Genomic DNA, 17,618 nt, shown 5'->3' with positions numbered 1-17,618 from the left:
GGGAGGGGAGAAGAGAGAGAAAAATAATGAGAAAGACACAGAGAGTGAGTGAGAGAGCGAGAGAGAGAGAGGGCGAGCGAGCGAGAAAAATCGACAGAAAGTGAGAGAGGGAGAGGGAGAGGGAGAGGGAGAGGGAGAGGGAGAGGGAGAGGGAGAGGGAGAGGGAGAGGGAGAGGAGGGACGAGAAGAGAGAGAGAAGTCAAGAGAGGGTCTCTCGCCCAGGCCCATCTCAGGAGAGTGAGGCTGTCCTCCCAGCACAACCGTACAGCATCCCAATCCATCCACACATAAAGCAGGTGGGATTGCTCCGGCACTAAGACCCTGCAAACCCACACGGCCCTAATCCATGTATCTCCGCAGGGCAGATGGGGCCCGGCAGAACCACAGTCCTGACCCACTTACAGCTGGACTGATCCCTGTCCTCCACCAGAGAGGGAGCACAGCTGACCCAGGGAGGGGGCTTTACTCTGTCATGCTATCACCACCGAGGCCTCAGAGTCAGCCACAGAAAGGCCGAAAGTGTGACGCACTAACTCCACTGGCTAGGCATGCGACACCGGCCTGCTTTAACAGCCGATGAGGCAGAGTCAGGTCATGCTGAGAGATTACCGCTGTTTCGCAATCCCCTTTAAACACTCGATGCGGTATGTTTATAGGTCTGTTATGCGTGTCTTGTTAAAAAAGAGATTCGGAAATGTTCTTGTGGCCTGTGACATTTTCAATATTAAACAGTCAGCTGCAGGAGGCTATCTCTGCTCACTGATACGAACAGACCAAGCACATGCAGTCATTCGAGCACAAACAGCGATCCTTCCTGATGATGTCACCACGCACGCAGATTTCAAGTGCCATGTTGCAGAGACACAGACACGCCAGAACACTCAGCCTCACGCTGTTGCTAGGAGACGCTCCCTGCATCACTAGATCAAAGAGGTTTGTGTGGTCTGACTCCCTAACCCTCCACCCCAGCATCACCACAATCTAACATACATCCTGTACGTCGCAAACATTACCACAAAAACAAATCATAGTCCCTTTATTTTTTAAATTTATTTTTCACCTCTATTTGACAAGGCAAGTCTTCAATGAAATCGTACTTGCAACCCCAGCCTGGCATAGATAATATATGTCAGCAGGACCAAGATACAATGACACATTTACATTTACATTGAGTCATTTAGCAGACGCTCTTATCCAGAGCAACTTACAGTAAGTACAGGGACATTCCCCACGAGGCAGGTAGGGTGAAGTTCCTTGCCCAAGGACACACCGTCATTTGGCACAGCCGGGAATCGAACCGGCAACCTTCTGATTACCAGCCCGATTCCCTCACCGCTCAGCCACCTGACTCCCCACAGAGCCCGAGGCCGTGTCCTCAGAGCAGATGCAGGCAGAGCTGCTGGTGTGTGACGAGCTGAATAAAGATCATCAGCAGCATCACAAGCTCCAGTGACCCTAACACACCGCCTCACTTCCTGTTCACCCTCCCCGTGGAGTGACCCTGGAACACGCATCGGCTCACAGCTAACAGCTGAGCTCATTTCAGAGGGTTGATTTAACACGTATTGAACTGGCATGGAAAACGGACACTCGATAGCCTCTTTAAATCTGAAAGGAGCTGAAATATTCTCACCTTTTCGCAGGTGGGCAGAAAAAAAGCACGATGAACTAGTATGCAGTATCAATGCAAGGTTACAGTTATGCTGGGGATTGATTGTGCTTACCTTTTCACAAGTGGGCAGAGTTTGAGTCCTACTGAAAGTGTCTCCTCCATTGATACTGATCAGCTCCCCGTCACCAGGTGGAAACGACGTGGGGAAAACTACCACGTCACTCTTCATTGTGTCTGAGCTAAAACACACGTCATACTGCTGAGTAGATTTGGAGTAAGACCAGCTCCCGTCAGGGTGGGTGGTTATCATTGGGGCGCTGTACCTGCTGAAACTGCCGTCTGTCTTGTGGCATTTGACCGCTATTAAACTGATGAGGCTCAGTAGAAATATCACTGATACTGAGGCTATGGAGATGAGCAGATACAGGTTTAGATCTGAGAAACTCTCCTCCTTTACTGGTAGCTGTCTGAAAGTTGTCTGCATGTCACCTGTACTTTCAACCACCACAACATCAATAGACACAGTGGCAGACAGGGAAGGGTCTCCATTGTCAGACACCACTATGACCAGCGGGTGAGTTTTTAAGTCATTGTCACTCATGCGTCTCTTAGTCCTGATCTCTCCATTGCTGCTTCCAATTCTGAACAGATTTGGCCCCTTTGGTTCAGAGATGTGATAAGAGAGCAGCGCATTGTAACCAGAGTCTGCATCTACAGCCCTGATCTTGGCCACAAAGTAGCCCGCTTCAGCAGAGTAGGGAATGTTCTCAGAGTTGACAGAGCCTTGGTCAGAATAGGGCGGGAGAATAACAGGAGTGTTGTCATTCTCATCCAGGATGAAAACGTTCACAGTCACGTTGCTGCTCAGAGGAGGAACACCACCGTCTGTGGCCTGAACTTGGAATTGGAATCGTTTCATCTCCTCGTAGTTATACGACTGCAGACTGTGTATCTCGCCCGTTATAGAGTTGACGTTTATTAAATGGACAGTACTATCACCCTTCGTGTTGTCCAAAATTGAATACGAGACTTGAGCGTTTTCTAAAGAATCAGGATCATTAGCGGAAGCCGTGTACATCAGCGCTCCGTGAGGGGAATTTTCTTTGACATAAACGTTAAGAACTTTATCTTTAAATTGCGGAGCGTTATCATTTACATCTGCAATAAGAATATTTGTGACGGCAGTGGAAGATAGAGGTGGGCTCCCTTCATCTGTTGCCACGATAGTAACATTATACTGGGACGCATATTCTCTGTCCAAAGCTCCATTGACAACAATAGAATAGTGATTCTTATAAGAAGTTTGAAGCTTGAAGGGTGATTCGCCAATCAGTATACAGCTAACCTTGCCATTGTTGCCTCCATCTTTATCTGAGACGGTCACGAGTGCGATGGCAGTGCCGGTTCGAACGTCTTCCTTCACCGTAGGTAACAGTGAGGTAACACTAATTTCTGGCACGTTATCATTAACGTCAACAACCTCCACGAGCACCTTACAATGTGAGCCCATAGGAGACTGGCCTTTATCACGTGCCTCGACCCTGATCTCATAAAACGATGTTTCCTCAAAATCTAAGACACCCTTTATTGTGATGTCTCCAGATTCTGGGTGAATATCAAATGTGTCTAAATTCTTTTCTTGTCCATGTCTGCTAAATAAATACAAAACCTCACCATTGGGACCCGCATCTACATCGGTCGCGTTAAGTTTTAGAATTGTAGTTCCTTGAACGGCATTTTCATGAACACTCACTTTATAAAGAGGACTGCTAAAAACTGGACTGTTGTCATTTATATCAAGGACATTAATAACAATTTCAGAAGTTCCTGTTTGGGTGGGTTTACCCCCGTCTACAGCAGTCAGTAAGAGCTGAATAACAGCCTGTTTCTCTTGGTCTAAAGGTTTCTGTAGCACCAACTCAGCGGACACACTCTGCTCTCCTCCGCTCTGCACATCCAGAGAGAAGTGTTCATTTGGACTCAGCTTGTAGGTTTTCACACCGTTTATTCCAACATCCGGATCCACTGCGTTCATCAACGAGAACCTAGCTCCAGTAACAACGGACTCAGATATGTCAAATAGCTGTTCTTTAACGGGGAAGGCGGGTGGGTTGTCGTTAATATCAAGAACTGTTATGTCCACTCGATGAAGACTTAAGGGATGGTTGACAATGGCCTGTAGTTGTAAAGAGCACACGGGCGTGTTGGGGCAAAGCTCTTCCCGATCAATTCTCTCGCTCACATACAACATCCCTGTTTTCAAATCCACGTCGAAGAAACTGTTCTTCGAAACATGAACGAGTTGAAACATTCGTGACTCCATGTCCTGTACACTTAAACTCAAATCCTTTGCCAAATTACCAACCACCGTTCCCGTGTTCACCTCTTCGGAAATGGAGTACGTTATTTGTTCGCAGGCAGCACGCCCGTTGAAACATAACAGAACCAGGTTAAAATAAATCCAAGCGAAATCAAAAGACGTCACGGTAGCCATCGTCGTGCTCTTTGCTATCAAGCAAAATAAAAAATAGAAAATATGATCAAAGAGGAACCGACGTTACAATCTAGCTGCATCTGCACACAGTTCTCTTGGAACTCTCCGGCTTCTAGTCCTTTCAAGAGGCATCTGAGCTTGCAAGATGATATCCTGTAAAAAGCGGACTACATTTACGTACTATTGTTTGAAAGCAAATGCATGGTCTGCAGTGACACCGTGTGGGTTGGTCTGGCCATGAAAGAAAGCATAACGCAGTAGCTAGTATATTATCTGGATGTCAATCAAAATAAAAAATTGTAGATGGCATATGGAAGAAAAAAAGAAGTTAAAAACGTGAACACAAAGTAAATTCAAAGGAATATTACTATAGGACTAGTTTTCAAACAATGTTTTTTCTAAAGGTTAAATTATTCATTGAAGTCTGCAAGATATCTACATTGTTTGTGGGTTATTCAAATTAAACAGTAGACAATTCTAGGAGGATCCAACTGACTAAGTAACGGCAGTATTAGAACCATTTTGACGATTAACCTTCATGAGGCTTTAGAAATATTGGGTTGCGTTCTGTTCTACCGATTTTAGGCTGCCAGAAGGTACATTTCCAGCAAATTCTCAAACTTAAAAACAAACAAATAAATAAATGAAAGTTTAGTTTTGTAAAGTGTCCCTACGTGTGGTACTAGTTGGAAAATAATCAAACTAACACCACTGGAAGATAAACGGCAACTCAGCCAAGAATGAGCTTCGTATGGCGAATTGCCTTAAAAGTGTGGCGCTGTCCGAGGTGCTGGAAGAGATTTCGTTTTCGTGAGCTCATGCTACACACAGCAAAAGCATTCGCCAGCCCACATCCAATGGTTGCGTTTTCAAGTACAAACCAATAGCCTACTCAATCTTCAAAGAGTCAATCATGGAGTAATTTAAACCATATTATATGTCCCTACAAATAAGAATAAAGTATGATGATTCATCTCCGCTTGAAACTACCACGCACCATATTGGCGATTTATGAGAGAGTTTTAGAAAAGTATCTCACCTTCTCGCAGGTGGGCAGAGTTTGAGTCCTACTGAAAGTATCTCCTCCATTGATACTGATCAGCTCTCCGTCACCAGGTGGAAACGACGTGGGGAAAACCACCACGTCACTCTTCATTGTGTCTGAGCTAAAACACACGTCATACTGCTGAGTAGATTTGGAGTAAGACCAGCTCCCGTCAGGGTGGGTGGTTATCATTGGGGCGCTGTACCTGCTGAAACTGCCGTCTGTCTTGTGGCACTTTACCGCTATTAAACTGATGAGGCTCAATAGAAATATCACGGATACTGAGGCTATGGAGATGAGTAGATACAGGTTTAGATCTGAGAAACTCTCCTCCTTTACTGGTAGCTGTCTGAAAGTTGTCTGCATGTCACCTGTACTTTCAACCACCACAACATCAATAGACACAGTGGCAGACAGGGAAGGGTCTCCATTGTCAGACACCACTATGACCAGCGGGTGAGTTTTTAAGTCATTGTCACTCATGCGTCTCTTAGTCCTGATCTCTCCATTGCTGCTTCCAATTCTGAACAGATTCGGCCCCTTTGGTTCAGAGATGTGATAAGAGAGCAGCGCATTGTAACCAGAGTCTGCGTCTACAGCCCTGATCTTGGCCACAAAGTAGCCCGCTTCAGCAGAGTAGGGAATGTTCTCAGAGTTGACAGAGCCTTGGTCAGAATAGGGTGGGAGAATAACAGGAGTGTTGTCATTCTCATCCAGGATAAAAACGTTCACAGTCACGTTACTGCTCAGAGGAGGAACACCACCGTCTGTGGCCTGAACTTGGAACTGGAATCGTTTAGTTTCCTCGTAGTTAAACGACTGCAGACTGTATATTTCGCCAGTCAAATCATTAATATTGATTAGTGATGAAGCCATAGCACTACCTTTCAGAGAATATGATATATGCGCGTTGTCGTTTTCATCCGCATCGTGCGCATTTACAATAACTACCAGGTTTCCAACTGGACTATTTTCTTTTAAATACACGTTGACAATGGGCTCTGGGAAGCGGGGTGGGTTGTCGTTCACATCAGAAATATGCAGAGTAACAACACTGGTGCTAGAGAGAGGGGGGGATCCCTCATCTACGGCTGTGATGGTGATGTTGTACTGTGGGTGACGCTCTCTATCTAAAGGTCCGTCCACTACCAGAGAGTACTGGTTTTTATAAGACGACTGCAGTTTAAACGGAACAGTTCCGCTGATGTGGCCGTTCACAACTCCATTTTTACCGCCATCTTTATCAGACAGCATTACTAACGCTACCGCTGCACCTGATTCAGCATCTTCCCTAACTGTGCTCATGAGTGACGTCACTGATATCTGTGGCGCGTTGTCATTCATGTCGATGACTTCTACTAAAACTTTGCACTGAGTGGTTTTGGGAGGTTGGCCCTGATCTGCAGCCTGAACACGCAATTCCACCCCAACATTTTCTTCATAGTCCAGATTACCTGTTACTGATATTTCCCCAGAATAACGATCAATAGAGAAGAGTTCATAATCTTTTGCATTACCGTGCCCAACAAACGAGTAAAGAATGTAACTATTAATTCCTTCATCTAAATCTGTTGCAGAGAGAGAGATAATCGTTGATCCAATTTTTGCATTCTCTGCTACTTTGACTTTGTACAACGATTTGCTAAAAACTGGTTTATTGTCATTATTATCCAATACATTCACTGCGATCTGTAAAGTACCAGTTCTGGGAGGTTTTCCTCCGTCTACAGCAGTCAGTACGAGCTGAATCACTGCCTGTTTCTCTCGGTCTAAAGGTTTCTGTAGCACCAACTCAGCAGACACACTCTGCTCTCCTCCGCTCTGCACATCCAGAGAGAAGTGTTCATTTGGACTCAGCTTGTAGGTCTTGATTGAGTTACTGCCAACATCCGCGTCTTTAGCCACCGGAAGAAAAAAACGTTCCCCGGAGATAGCATTTTCCGTTATATTTAGTGTTAGTGATCTAGCTGAGAACAAAGGTGCGTTGTCATTCATATCGAGGATGTTAATATCAACACGAAAGATGCTCATTGGATTGTGTGCCACAGCCTGTACACTCAGAGAGCATTTCTCGTTTTTCCCACAAAGCTCCTCTCGGTTGATTCGTTCATTCACGAACAAAACACCGGACTTCAGATTCACATCGAAATACTTCTTGTTGGATTCAGATACAACCTGAAACATACGAGACTCCAGTTCCTGAACATTGAGATTGAGATCTTTAGCGATATTTCCAACAGCGGTTCCCTTGTTCACCTCCTCTGAAACCGAGTAGGAAATCTGACCGGATGATACCTCCCATAAACAAAGCAGAGGGAACAGAATCCAAACGGAAACATCCATCGTTATCCAAGGAAAATCAGGTAAATCTTATGTAGAATATACAAGACTAGGAAACACTGGTTTTATCATATAATATCCCAAAGAGCCTCCATGCGTGTTACAGAGGCCTTACTCGATCTTCGTTTCAATACAGCCCGTCTGACAATAGCCTCAACAACAAAATCTAGAGAAGAAGGAGGAGTTCCCGTTAAGAGATTATTAAAATATTACCGCGGTCTCCAGCGACACCACGTGTTAGTTCTTGTTTATTAGCGAAAGAACGTTGCGAGTCGCTGTCTATAATGTGATTTTGAACTGTCATGGCCCATGTTTGGAGCAAATCTACAGACTGTTCAAACCCAATAACATACCAGAATAAAGCTTATTTAAGATTGAATAGCATTGAAACTGTTGTGAACGAAATCAAAGTAGTGGAACCAGGACAACAACAAAATTGTCACGTGAGAAATTCCTAAATTAATTCCTGACGTTTCAATGACGAACTTACATCTAAAACGAATTCGGATCATACAACCCGAAGCAAAAACGGATGTCTACTGAGCAAACCGTGAGAATATAAAACTAGCCTAAATGAGTAGCTACAACGTTCTCGTGACACACAGAGTGAGGAGGCATGTGTTGCTTCACACTCGAAAGGTGGCAATTTTGAACACAAAAAAAACAAAACTGAAGACGTCAGGTCATTGAATTTATGAGTTATGTAAAAATAGGGATGAAAAAAAGCAAGTTTACCTAGTATGCAGTATACAAGGTCACAGTTATGCTGTGGATTGATCCTGCTTACCTTTTCGCAGGTGGGCAGAGTTTGAGTCCTACTGAAAGTGTCTCCTCCATTGATACTGATCAGCTCCCCGTCACCAGGTGGAAACGACGTGGGGAAAACTACCACGTCACTCTTCATTGTGTCTGAGCTAAAACACACGTCATACTGCTGAGTAGATTTGGAGTAAGACCAGCTTCCGTCAGGGTGGGTGGTTATCATTGGGGCGCTGTACCTGCTGAAACTGCCGTCTGTCTTGTGGCACTTTACCGCTATTAAACTGATGAGGCTCAGTAGAAATATCACTGATACTGAGGCTATGGAGATGAGCAGATACAGGTTTAGATCTGAGAAACTCTCTTCTTTTACTGGTAGCTGTCTGAAAGTTGTCTGCATGTCACCTGTACTTTCAACCACCACAACATCAATAGACACAGTGGCAGACTGGGAAGGGTCTCCATTGTCAGACACCACTATGACCAGCGGGTGAGTTTTTAAGTCATTGTCACTCATGCGTCTCTTAGTCCTGATCTCTCCATTGCTGCTTCCAATTCTGAACAGATTCGGCCCCTTTGGTTCAGAGATGTGATAAGAGAGCAGCGCATTGTAACCAGAGTCTGCGTCTACAGCCCTGATCTTGGCCACAAAGTAGCCCGCTTCAGCGGAGTAGGGAATGTTCTCAGAGTTGACAGAGCCTTGGTCAGAATAGGGCGGGAGAATAACAGGAGTGTTGTCATTCTCATCCAGGATAAAAACGTTCACAGTCACGTTGCTGCTCAGAGGAGGAACACCACCGTCTGTGGCCTGAACTTGGAACTGGAACCGTTTCATTTCCTCATAGTTAAACGACTGCAGACTATGTATTTCGCCCGTCAAATCATTAATGTTGATAAGCGATGAAGCCATAGCTCTTCCTTTAAGACAATATGATATATGCGCGTTGTCGTTTTCATCCACGTCATGAGCATTTACAATAACTACCAGGTCTCCAACTGGACTATTTTCTTTTAAATACACGTTGACAATGGGCTCTGGGAAGCGGGGTGGGTTGTCGTTCACATCAGAAATATGCACAGTAACAACACTGGTGCTAGATAGAGGGGGGGTTCCCTCATCTACGGCTGTGATGGTGATGTTGTACTGGGGGTGATGCTCTCTATCTAAAGGTCCGTCCACTACCAGAGAGTACTGGTTTTTATAAGACGACTGCAGTTTAAACGGAACAGTTCCACTGATGTGGCCGTTCACAACTCCATTTTTACCGCCATCTTTATCAGACAGCATTACTAACGCTACCGCTGCACCTGATTCAGAATCCTCTCTAACTGAGCTCATCAGTGACGTCACTGATATCAGTGGCGCGTTGTCATTCTTGTCGATGACTTCTACTAAAACTTTGCAGTGTGTGGTTTTTGGAGGATGGCCTTGATCAGCAGCCTGAACTCGCAGTTCTACACCTACATTTTCTTCATAGTCCAGATCACCTTTCAATGATATTTCCCCGGAATTAGGATCGATAGAGAATAATTCATAGTGTTTTGCAGTACCGTGTCCCACAAACGAATAGATAATTTTACTATTCATACCCTCGTCTAAATCTGTTGCGGTTAGAGATATTATTTTGGTACCTATCTTAACATTCTCTGCAACTTTCACTTTGAAAAGAGGCTTGCTAAAAACGGGGTTATTATCGTTGATATCCAGTACATTTACCATAATCTGTACCGTCCCTGATCTGGGAGGTTTTCCTCCGTCTACAGCAGTCAGTACGAGCGGAATCACAGCCTGTTTCTCCCGGTCTAAAGGTTTCTGTAGCACCAACTCAGCAGACACTCTCTGCTCTCCTCCGCTCTGCATATCCAGAGAGAAGTGTTCATTTGCACTCAGTTTGTAAGCTTTCACTGAGTTACTGCCCACATCCACGTCCTCAGCTAAAGGTAGAAGAAAACGCTCACCCGCCGCTGCGTTTTCAGAAACATTCAACGTGACAAAATTGACAGTAAAAACGGGACCATTGTCATTTATATCCATTACAGTTATTTCAACGCGAAATATGCTCATGGGATTGTGCACCACAGCCTGTACACTCAGAGAGCATTTCTCACTGGTCCCACAAATATCCTCTCGGTCGATTCTTTCATTCACAAACAAAACACCGGATTTTGGATTAACATCAAAATACTTCTTGCTCGATTCAGATACAACCTGAAACATACGAGACTCCAGTTCCTGAACATTGAGATTGAGATCTTTAGCGATATTTCCAACAGCGGTTCCCTTGTTCACCTCCTCTGAGACGGAGTAAGAAATCTGACCGGATGATACTTCCCATAAACAGAGCAGATGGAACAATCTCCACACGGAAACATCCATCGTTATCCAAGGATCATTTAATATCCGTGAGGCTATTGTGATCAATTATATATATTTGTTTCAAATGCAAGCATAATCGCCTAAATCACCGAAATCTCGTCTGCGTTCCGTGCTTCACCACAACCCTTCTGACAAAAACCTTTAACAGCAATAGACGCGTAAGAAGGAGGAGTTACTATAAAGAGAAATCAGATGAAAATATCCACGGTCTACAGTGACACCACGTGTTCATATACCCTTCAATCATGTATTCAACAATATTTTGTTGACCCGAATGGTAAATAAAATAAGCTGCCGCTTTAAACAGATGAGTTTGAGACATTCGTATTCTGACTGAATACAAATAACTCTAAAGTTACTGAAAGATACCAACCTCAAACATGCCAGAAACTCGACAAACAAAAGTTGCTGGCCAACTCAGTGGTGCTGAATTTGAAGTCACTGAAACTCCTCAACATGATTGTGTCTATAATGTGGAAGGCTGAAACTTAAACAAGACTGACATTTTAGCTTATTCTCGCTTACATTCAAATATCTATTACAACTACATTGTTTACTTAAATAAAACAATGATAATGACAATTAAAAAATCCAATAGGGCTGTGAAATAGATAAAATCCAAAAACAGACCTAACTACATGTTGCAAAGGATCCTTAAAATCCCACACCATTCCATGTAAAATGTTTTCCCTATTGGCTTACCTTCTCGCAGGTGGGCAGAGTTTGAGTCCTACTGAAAGTGTCTCCTCCATTGATACTGATCAGCTCCCCGTCACCAGGTGGAAACGACGTGGGGAAAACTACCACGTCACTCTTCATTGTGTCTGAGCTAAAACACACGTCATACTGCTGAGTAGATTTGGAGTAAGACCAGCTCCCGTCAGGGTGGGTGGTTATCATTGGGGCGCTGTACCTGCTGAAACTGCCATCTGTCTTGTGGCATTTGACCGCTATTAAACTGATGAGGCTCAATAGAAGTATCACGGATACTGAGGCTATGGAGATCAGCAGATACAGGTTTAGATCTGAGAAACTCTCCTCCTTTACTGGTAGTTGTCTGAAAGTTCTCTGCATGTCACCTGTACTTTCAACCACCACAACATCAATAGACACAGTGGCAGACAGGGAAGGGTCTCCATTGTCAGACACCATTATGACCAGCGGGTGAGTTTTTAAGTCATTGTCACTCATGCGTCTATTAGTCCTGATCTCTCCATTGCTGCTTCCAATTCTGAACAGATTCGGTCCCTTTGGTTCAGAGATGTGATAAGAGAGCAGCGCATTGTAACCAGAGTCTGCGTCTACAGCCCTGATCTTGGCCACAAGGTAGCCCGCTTCAGCAGAGTAGGGAATGTTCTCAGAGTTGACAGAGCCTTGGTCAGAATAGGGTGGGAGAATAACAGGAGTGTTGTCATTCTCATCCAGGATAAAAACGTTCACAGTCACGTTGCTGCTCAGAGGAGGAACGCCACCGTCTGTGGCCTGAACTTGGAACTGGAATCGTTTAGTTTCTTCATAGTTAAACGACTGCAGGCTGTATAGTTCACCAGTTAAAGAGTTCAGATTAAAAAAGGTGGACAAACGAGCATCACCTGTGTTACCTAATAAAGCATACGTCAGTTGAGAATTTGCACTGTCATCAGGATCATTCGCAGTCACATTTCCAACGCGTTCACCTACTGGAGTGTTCTCCTTCAAATACACGTTAACTACCTGCTCTGTAAAGCGAGGCGCGTTGTCATTCACGTCAGAGACGTGAACAGTGATTACACTGCTGGTGGAGAGAGGAGGCAAACCTTCGTCTGTGGCTCTTATTGTTATATTATACAACGAGATATTTTCTCTGTCAAGAGGCCCATCTACAACCAGAGAATAATAATTCTTATAAGACGACTGTAATTTAAATGGAGTAGATCCCATAATCTTTGCCGCAACTTGCCCATTTTTACCACCATCTTTGTCACGCACATTTATTGAAGCTACAACTGTTCCTTTCTTAGCGTCTTCCTTCACAGCGCCTGGGAGAGATGTCAGTATTATCTCTGGTGCGTTGTCGTTCACGTCAAGTATTTCAATTAATACTTTTGCGTGGGCACTTCTAGGTGGAACACCCTTATCTTTTGCTTCTACGCGGATTTCAAATGCTGAGTTCTCCTCGTGGTCTAGATCCATTTTAACCGTTATTTCACCTGTGTGTTTGTTAATCTCAAACACGTCATTCAAACCGCCTTGACCGGTGAATGAATATTCTATCTCGCTATTTCCCTCTGCGTCTGCATCCGTTGCATTCAATGTGAGAACTGACATCCCAATAGCAGAATTTTCTTCCACAACAGCCTTATAAAGTGGCTTACTGAAAGTTGGAGTATTGTCGTTCACATCAATCAAATTAATTACAATCTGTAACGTCCCTGATCTGGGAGGTTTTCCTCCGTCTACAGCCGTGAGAATAAGACCAATTTCAGCCTGTTTCTCTCGGTCTAAAAGTTTCTGTAGCACCAACTCAGCGGACACACTCTGCTCTCCTCCTCTCTGTACATCCAGAGAGAAGTATTCATTAGGACTCAACGTATAGGTTTTTACAGCGTTGCTACCGACGTCAGGATCACTGGCAGACGGCAAGGGAAATCTATCGCCAGCGGAAGCAGATTCATACATGTTGACTTTATGAACGCTTTCTCCAAACAAGGGCGCGTTGTCATTTACGTCTATGATGTTGATTTCTAAACGATGGATTTGCACAGGATTATTAAACACCACCTCTACATCGACAGAACATTTTACCGAATTCTGGCACAGTGTCTCTCTGTCAATTCTTTCATTTACAAAAATAGCACCCGTCTTTGTGTCGATGTCAAAATACTTTTTTTGGGAACCGGTGACAATTTGAACTTCCCTTGATTCCAGTTCCTGTATATTTACATGTAGATCCTTGGCGATGTTTCCAACAAATGTTCCTCTATCCACCTCCTCGGAAACAGAATACAACAGCTGTCCATCGGAAAATCCACATGAACAAAGCATCAGACACCATATCCAAAACAACACCGGACTCCTTCGCTCGAGAGCCATCGCTTCACAGGCACACGCAAATCAAAATAATACAATGGACTTCAACTGAAAACAGATAGGGGAATAGTCCCATTTGACGAAATCTATCTCTGTACTTCCTCATTCGGTATCTGAACACTTCTCGTTTCTCTTCTCGGAAAGACGAATCGAATCATATTACACCATAAAAGAAGGAGGAGCCCAGCAGTTTGTCAGCAATAATAACTTTCACGGTCAACAGCGACATCCTGTGTTTCTTCAGAAATGGGTGAGCAATAAACCGAGAGCGTTGATTCATCTGGAATCATATCAATATTCGCGTTTATGAAACGGATACATATAATTCGGGAGACTACTGTAGTCCATGTAGAAAAATAATAATAAATACTACTAATTAATTGCAGCTTGTATATGTTGGACGCTCTTGCAAATCAATATTGGATATGCGTAATTACGCAAGGGTAAACAAAAGTAACCTTTTACTACTACAATACAGTTGTGATGGCATGTGGCTGAAATACGTAAGAAATAAGAATATTGAAAGCTACGACACCTGCGCTGGTAGTATGTGAAAACAATGAGCCACGATAGGTCTATTGCCCAACTCCAGGAAAAACTCAAACGCAAGGTGACATTGCAACCTATAACAAGTGGCAGGTGAATACCTTTATACTACTAGAATGAAAAATTGTACCAAGACCGTTGAATTAAAATGAGTATGTGGTTACAGAAATGTAAAAAAAAAAAAAAAAGCAAAGAGAATCCTTATATATCAAGCCAGAGCATGGGGAGTCACGTGTCGCTGTCCGAGACAGCGGTGCTGAATCTGAACAATGAGCAGTTTATAAAGCCATTTTTGTTTAAGCTACTGACAGGACCAATTAGAGTGGAACTACCTTGTATAGACAGTTATGTAATGATGCACAATATACACTTTTTACCACTGCAGTAAGATTGTAAGGGGGTGGAACTGAAATACATCATGAGACAATAAATAAAAAAGTCGCATTTTGCAGCTTTAAGAAATCAAACAGATTACTCTAGACATGAAAATAGCTAACTCCTGAAAAAGGGAATCGGTATCGGACAACAGGTAGCATGTATTTACCTTTTCGCAGGTGGGCAGAGTTTGAGTCCTACTGAAAGTGTCTCCTCCATTGATACTGATCAGCTCCCCGTCACCAGGTGGAAACGACGTGGGGAAAACTACCACGTCACTCTTCATTGTGTCTGAGCTAAAACACACGTCATACTGCTGAGTAGATTTGGAGTAAGACCAGCTCCCGTCAGGGTGGGTGGTTATCATTGGGGCGCTGTACCTGCTGAAACTGCCATCTGTCTTGTGGCATTTGACCGCTATTAAACTGATGAGGCTCAGTAGAAATATCACTGATACTGAGGCTATGGAGATGAGCAGATACAGGTTTAGATCTGAGAAACTCTCCTCCTTTACTGGTAGCTGTCTGAAAGTTGTCTGCATGTCACCTGTACTTTCAACCACCACAACATCAATAGACACAGTGGCAGACAGAGAAGGGTCTCCATTGTCAGACACCACTATGACCAGCGGGTGAGTTTTTAAGTCATTGTCACTCATGCGTCTCTTAGTCCTGATCTCTCCATTGCTGCTTCCAATTCTGAACAGATTCGGCCCCTTTGGTTCAGAGATGTGATAAGAGAGCAGCGCATTGTAACCAGAGTCTGCATCTACAGCCCTGATCTTGGCCACAAAGTAGCCCGCTTCAGCAGAGTAGGGAATGTTCTCAGAGTTGACAGAGCCTTGGTCAGAATAGGGTGGGAGAATAACAGGAGTGTTGTCATTCTCATCCAGGATGAAAACGTTCACAGTCACGTTGCTGCTCAGAGGAGGAACACCACCGTCTGTGGCCTGAACTTGGAACTGAAATCGTTTAGTTTCTTCATAGTCAAACGACTGCAAGGTGTATATTTCTCCAGTTAAAGAGTTCATATTTACCATTGTGGATGCCGGTGTGGTATTCCCTTCTTCAATCAATGAATAAGAAATCTGTGCGTTTTCATTAATATCAGAATCATGCGCAGTCACCGTGGCAATAAGAAAACCCACGGGACTATTCTCTTTCAAATAAACGTTTGAGACGCGGTCTGAAAAACGAGGTGAATTGTCGTTCACATCAGATATTAGAACCGTAACGACACTGGAGCTAGAGAGAGGTGGTGTCCCTTCATCCACGGCTACAATTGTCACATTATACTGGGATGCTAGCTCCCTGTCCAACGGCCCGTCGACCACAAGCGAGTAATAGTTTTTATATGAGGGTTGCAGCTTGAAAGGAACAGGTGTAGCAATGCTACACTGCACCGCTCCATTTTTACCTCCGTCGCCATCGGTCACGGTGACCAAAGCTACAGCGGTGCCCGCTTTAACGTCCTCCTGTACTGTGTCTATAAGGGAAGTTATCGAGATGGCAGGTGCGTTGTCATTTTCATCGACAACTTCAATTAAAACTTTACAATGGGTGCTTCTAGGAGGAATGCCTCTGTCTTTAGCTTGGACTCTTAACTCAATTGCAGGATTTTTTTCATGGTCAATAAGTCCCGTTATCTCAATGACTCCTGTCTGGGGATTAATGGTGAATAAGTCTGGCCTATCTTCAGTGCCATCTCGCACCAAAGAATATGTTATTTCACCGTTCACTCCTTCATCTAAATCCGTTGCTAAAACTGAAACGATCTTAGTGTCTTTTGCCGTATTCTCTTTAACTTTTACTTTGTATAATGTCTGACTGAAAACAGGATAATTGTCATTAATATCCATAACATTCACTGAGATCTGTAGAGTACTGGATCTGGGAGGTTTTCCTCCGTCTACAGCAGTCAGTAAGAGCTGAATCACAGCCTGTTTCTCTCGGTCTAAAGGTTTCTGTAATACCAACTCAGCAGACTTACTTTGCTCTACTCCGCTCTGCACATCCAGAGAGAAGTGTTCATTTGTACTCAGCTTGTAGGCTTTCACCGAGTTACTGCCCACGTCCGGATCTTTTGCGATAGGCAAGAGAAACGTGTCTCCTGTAATTGCATTTTCTGTTATATTTAACGTCAGTTTATTCACTGAGAAAAACGGCGCGTTATCGTTTACGTCTAGTATGTCTATTTCAATCCGATAAAGACTATGTGGAATTTGGGCCATGGCCTCTACATTTATAGAACATTTCTTGCTAGTCCCACAAATCTCCTCTCTGTCGATTCTTTCACTTACAAAAAGGGCGCCCGTTTTACGATTTACCTCGAAATATTTCGTCTTAGATCCAGACACAATCTGAAACATACGGGACTCCAGTTCCTGAACATTGAGATTTAGATCCTTGGCGATATTTCCAACTACGGTTCCCTTGTTCACTTCCTCTGAGACGGAATAGACGATCTGACAGGAAGATAAATCCACCAAACTAAGCAACAGCAGAGTAGCACAGCAGAAGCATCCGAGGATGGAGAGACCCATCGCTATCCACAGATAGTAAAAACCTTGATGGCGTCAATGAAAGACGGCATAGAAAAATATACGCCACCTCTTTTTCTCAAAGACTTTCCCAACACATTTGATATCGTGCGACACTGACAAAGCACTAGACGCGCAATGGAGGCCAGGAGAGAAAGGAGGAGTTTGTAATAATACATTAGTAATCAAATCGTTTGAAATCACGGTCTATAGCGACGCCTTGTGTCTAAAGAAGTGAGAGCACACTCTTAAATCCAGTTACTAGAACTTAAAAGTATCGTCCCTGACAGCTCGCACTGATATCCATAGAGGAATCCTAAAGATCTACAATTGCCAGCATTTTATTTAATTTTATTAAACTATAATTGCAGACACAATTGTGGATTCAAAAGTACCAACTTTCCAATGTCGCTGTCCAGCACAGTGGTGCTGACCATGAACTTTATACCATTGCAATGCAGT

The 17,618-nt window shown here is 43.8% G+C and overlaps 2 protein-coding genes across 5 annotated transcripts in view; both read right to left on the bottom strand.

Moving 5' to 3' along the window:
- LOC124484881 (protocadherin alpha-C2-like) overlaps window positions 1-13,853 on the bottom strand; it is a 33,661-nt gene extending 19,808 nt beyond the window's left edge. The window contains exon 1 of one of the 4 annotated variants that reach the window (XM_047045972.1): window positions 11,330-13,853. In XM_047045972.1, the coding sequence (XP_046901928.1) occupies window positions 11,330-13,699 (2,370 nt within the window). In that variant the 5' untranslated portion in view covers window positions 13,700-13,853. The other 3 variants (XM_047045974.1, XM_047045973.1, XM_047045971.1) reach the window with 3 other exon arrangements.
- An 843-nt stretch (window positions 13,854-14,696) lies between these two features.
- On the bottom strand, window positions 14,697-17,278 carry LOC124484918 (protocadherin alpha-3-like). The gene has a single exon (XM_047046036.1). It carries the CDS (start codon window positions 17,157-17,159, stop codon window positions 14,697-14,699), a length of 2,463 nt encoding a protein of 820 aa, XP_046901992.1. The 5' UTR covers window positions 17,160-17,278.
- Between the last annotated feature and the right edge of the window lie 340 nt (window positions 17,279-17,618).

The sequence above is a fragment of the Hypomesus transpacificus genome, chromosome 23 (assembly GCF_021917145.1).
Source record: "Hypomesus transpacificus isolate Combined female chromosome 23, fHypTra1, whole genome shotgun sequence".
NCBI lineage: Eukaryota > Metazoa > Chordata > Actinopteri > Osmeriformes > Osmeridae > Hypomesus > Hypomesus transpacificus.
Note: the sequence above shows the minus strand (reverse complement) of the source record. Positions and strands in the feature narration are given on the sequence as shown.

Excerpts from the sequence above, each read along its gene's own strand:
- LOC124484918 (XM_047046036.1), bottom strand. The coding sequence starts at position 17,159 with ATGGGTCTCTCCATCCTCGGATGCTTCTGCTGTGCTACTCTGCTGTTG.